The sequence below is a fragment of the Austrofundulus limnaeus genome, unplaced genomic scaffold (assembly GCF_001266775.1).
Source record: "Austrofundulus limnaeus strain Quisiro unplaced genomic scaffold, Austrofundulus_limnaeus-1.0 Scaffold353, whole genome shotgun sequence".
NCBI lineage: Eukaryota > Metazoa > Chordata > Actinopteri > Cyprinodontiformes > Rivulidae > Austrofundulus > Austrofundulus limnaeus.
In genome coordinates, this window is record NW_013952755.1 from 413,487 (window position 1) to 417,204 (window position 3,718).

Genomic DNA, 3,718 nt, shown 5'->3' on the forward strand with positions numbered 1-3,718 from the left:
CGCCTGTGCCCACCTCACGCGGGGTGGGCGGGGCTCGGGTGGGCGGGGAAACTGATTTGGTCCAATTCTTCCTCGCAGGGAGACATCCACGAGGATTTCTGCACAGTGTGCAGGCGCAGTGGCCAGTTGCTCATGTGCGACACGTGTTCTCGTGTTTATCACCTGGACTGCCTGGACCCCCCCCTGAAAACCATTCCTAAAGGCATGTGGATCTGTCCAAAATGTCAAGATCAGGTAACGGCAGCAGCTGGGGCTGGTCCAGAGTCAGGGGCAAGTTCTAGCTGTGTTTAGGTGTAGATGCTGCAGCTGTACGACTGTTCAGTCTTTGTAAGCAGACACATGATTCAGAAATGTTTTTGTGCTTATGTCTCATCCATTGTGTCAGTTAGGATTAACATCTCACACCCATCCACTCCATTTCCTGTCCCTGATCAGTCCCACGGCAGCGTGGAGGCTAAAACTGGACCTTTGAGTCTGTGTGACACCTCTGAGCTTCTCTCTTCAGATCCTGAAGAAAGAAGAGGCCATCCCCTGGCCCGGCACGCTGGCCATCGTCCACTCCTACATCGCCTACAAAGAAGGTGAGTGTCCTCTGCGTCCAGCGTGTCCCGCGGGACGGGACGGGTTCTGACCCGTCTGTGTCTTCCAGCTAAAGAGGAGGAGAAGCAGAAGCTGATGAAGTGGAGTTCAGAGCTGAAGGTGGAGCGCGAGCAGCTGGAGCAGAGAGTCAAACAGCTCAGTAACTCCATAACGGTGAGTGGTAGTAGCTGAGAGTCCTCCCCACACTTCAGCACACACAGGTGGTCTTTAGACCTCTACCTGCAGACAGACGGGGGACAGGAAGTAAACAAACCTCTACCTGCAGACAGACGGGGGACAGGAAGTAAACAAACCTCTACCTGCAGACAGACGGGGGGCAGGAAGTAAACAAACCTCTACCTGCAGACAGACGGGGGACAGGAAGTAAACAAACCTCTACCTGCAGACAGACGGGGGACAGGAAGTAAACAAACCTCTACCTGGAGACAGATGGGGGGGAGGGGGGCAGGAAGTAAACAAACCTCTACCTGGAGACAGACGGGGAGCAGGAAGTAAACAAACCTCTACCTGCAGACAGACGGGGGGGGGGGGGGCAGGAAGTAAACAAACCTCTACCTGGAGACAGACGGGGGGGCAGGAAGTAAACAAACCTCTACCTGGAGACAGACGGGGGGGCAGGAAGTAAACAAACCTCTACCTGCAGACAGACGGGGGGGCAGGAAGTAAACAAACCTCTACCTGGAGAATCTAAATGTTCTCATCATTAAAGTAAACTTTATTTGTTATTGTTTGATCAGAAATGCATGGAGACCAAAAACACCATCCTGGCTCGTCAGAAGGACATGCAGGTGTCTCTGGACAAAGTCAAACACCTGATTCGCCTCATTCAAGCCTTCAACTTCAACCAGGCGCTGGCAGAGATGGAGAGGAAGGACATCCGGGTCCAGGACTGTCCCCAGCTGGGTCCTCTGGTGGGTCCTCCGGTGAACCCTCCGGTGGGTCCTCAGGTGGGTCCTCAGGTGTCCCCTCAGGTGGCCCCTCAGGTGGCCCCTCAGGTGGGCTCTGAAGCTGCACCTGAGTCCAACTGTGTGGAGCAGAATGCAGGAGGAGGCTTGTCAGCCAGCAGCAAACAGGAGGAGACAGGAGGAGGCGCTGGCTGTCCGTCCAACAGCTCCGTCCAGACTAACTGTCCTGGGGGCGGGGCAGGGGGCGGGCCAGGGGGGAAGGTGGAGCCTGGGCTCGAGGGTCACACAGAAACAGGTCTCCACGTGGAGCCGGAGCCTGAGACTGAGGCGGCTCCGCCGGCCGACGTCGTCCCCGCCGCCGCCACCAACGGGACGAGCGAGCCCCAGGACAGCCCCACGGGGGGCTGCGCCACCAACCCCACCACCAACTCTGAGAACAAGATGGCTGCCCTCAGCCCGGCGGAGACGAGCGTGGAGGAGATTAACGACAGCAGCAACAACAGTAAAACCTCAGAACCCTCCCAGCATCGTTTGCCAGCTCTCCTCAGCAGTTTGGGCGAGAAAAAGTAACGCTCGGCCTCCTCGGCTGCAGGAACTCCAACATATATATTAAAAAAAGACTCTGCTTGCACCTGAGGGTGCCCTGAAGTTGCCAATCTGTATAAATGTTGTTTGTTTGCATCGTATTGTCAGACTGTGTCAATGGTAGATGTACAGCCCAGGTCACGTGACTCCGGGTGCGCCTGTCCAGGACGCCGTCGCACCCGTGTCATCATGCCAATTAGTGATAGACGTCATGGTGGGACGCTCAAAGGGAGATTTAACTCATCATCACACCGGTGTGTGCCTGTTACAGTGGCCCCCCGTGTTCTGTAGTGGGGAGGGTCCGAAGACGCCCGAGAACACGAAAGCAGACATCTTTCAGGGGTCGCTGGTCCAAGAAGCAGTGTTGTAATAGTTTGTGTAAGAAAAGACAACCTGTCGGTGTCCTCGTCCCCCCGTGGGAACGACGTTCTGATCCCCGCCCCCCCATCCTGAGCCAGTCCAAACATATCACCGCTGTAAAGGTCCAACAGAACTGATCCGTGGGATCTGTCTGAGCTGAGACTCAAACGGTTAAACTTCTCCTGTTGATTATAAATCATTAGTGAGACGGTTTTACAAAGTCTGGGTAAGAAACACGTATTTTCTGTCTCCAACAGCTCACAGATATAAAAACAGGAAACGGTCTAAGTGGAACTCTTTCTGTCTGTGGGGACGGATTCAAAGCTTCTGACTCCTCTGTGTTTAAACTCTGTCCCAGAGCTCGGGCCGGGGGGGGCGCGCCGACGGAGCGTCGGTCCCGTGGGCTCCGGGGACGAGGCGGGACGGGTGCGGTAGCCTAACAGACGTGTTCAGTGGTGTCGGTCAAGTGTAGTGATTGAGATTTTCATTCGTGTGTCAACTGTGAGCACTAAATGTGAAACTGCAATATTGCAAAAGTCAACTCACACAAACTATCTGGGCTGTGTTGGTTTTTTTTATGAGAAAAGATATTCAGGTCTTCCTAGTTTTTTCAGAACAAGTGCTTTCTGTTCCTGAACCTGCTGGACCGGCGTCAAACACAAAGAGAATCCTCTTTTTCTTTGTTTTTGTTTCCAACGTTTCTGTTGAATTCTGAACTGCCAAAAGCCCGAGTCGGATCCAAACTCAGCAGGGACTCGTTCGTTCACCGCTCAAAGATCAAATCGTTTCACCCACAGATCCAGAGAACTGGACATCCCCAGATGCGGGCAGGAGATCAAAGAAAAGCAGGAACTGTTTCTGTCCGTAAACAGAGGCTTTGTTGTGGATGTTTTACAACAAAGCCTGAGATTAAAGCACAAAGCTTGCTGCATTACAAAGAAGTGCTGAAGAGCTTTTTCTACGTTCGATTCAAGTATGCATCTCTCTGTTGTCATGTGACTTATCCCCACGTTGCCAATCATTTAGTCAGAGGGAAACCACACCCCTGTCTGACGCCGAGACTCTGCTCCACTCTGTGTTTCGGGGGGTGGGGGGGGGGGGTCGGCTGCCTTTGTCTCAGTTAAACTGGAGCTGAAATGTGATGCAGGTGGTCGGGTCAGTCTGGGTCAGTCCGGGAGCCCTGTTCTGGATTCTCGTGGTCCTGGTTGTTGGACGAGCTCGTTAATGGTGCCTCTGGCTGTGCTGCAGACTTTTTCTTTTAATTTGTA

At 53.7% G+C, this 3,718-nt stretch overlaps 1 protein-coding gene across 1 annotated transcript in view; it reads left to right on the forward strand.

Annotated features, from left to right (window-relative positions):
- Positions 1–3,004, forward strand: part of phf21ab (PHD finger protein 21Ab) — a 34,977-nt gene extending 31,973 nt beyond the window's left edge. Inside the window, exons 14-17 of the mRNA XM_014023009.1 lie at positions 79–234; positions 506–581; positions 650–753; positions 1,338–3,004. Of these exons, the coding sequence (XP_013878463.1) occupies positions 79–234; positions 506–581; positions 650–753; positions 1,338–2,075 (1,074 nt within the window). The 3' untranslated portion in view covers positions 2,076–3,004. The remainder of the gene's footprint in view (positions 1–78; positions 235–505; positions 582–649; positions 754–1,337) is intronic.
- Positions 3,005–3,718: the final 714 nt, after the last annotated feature.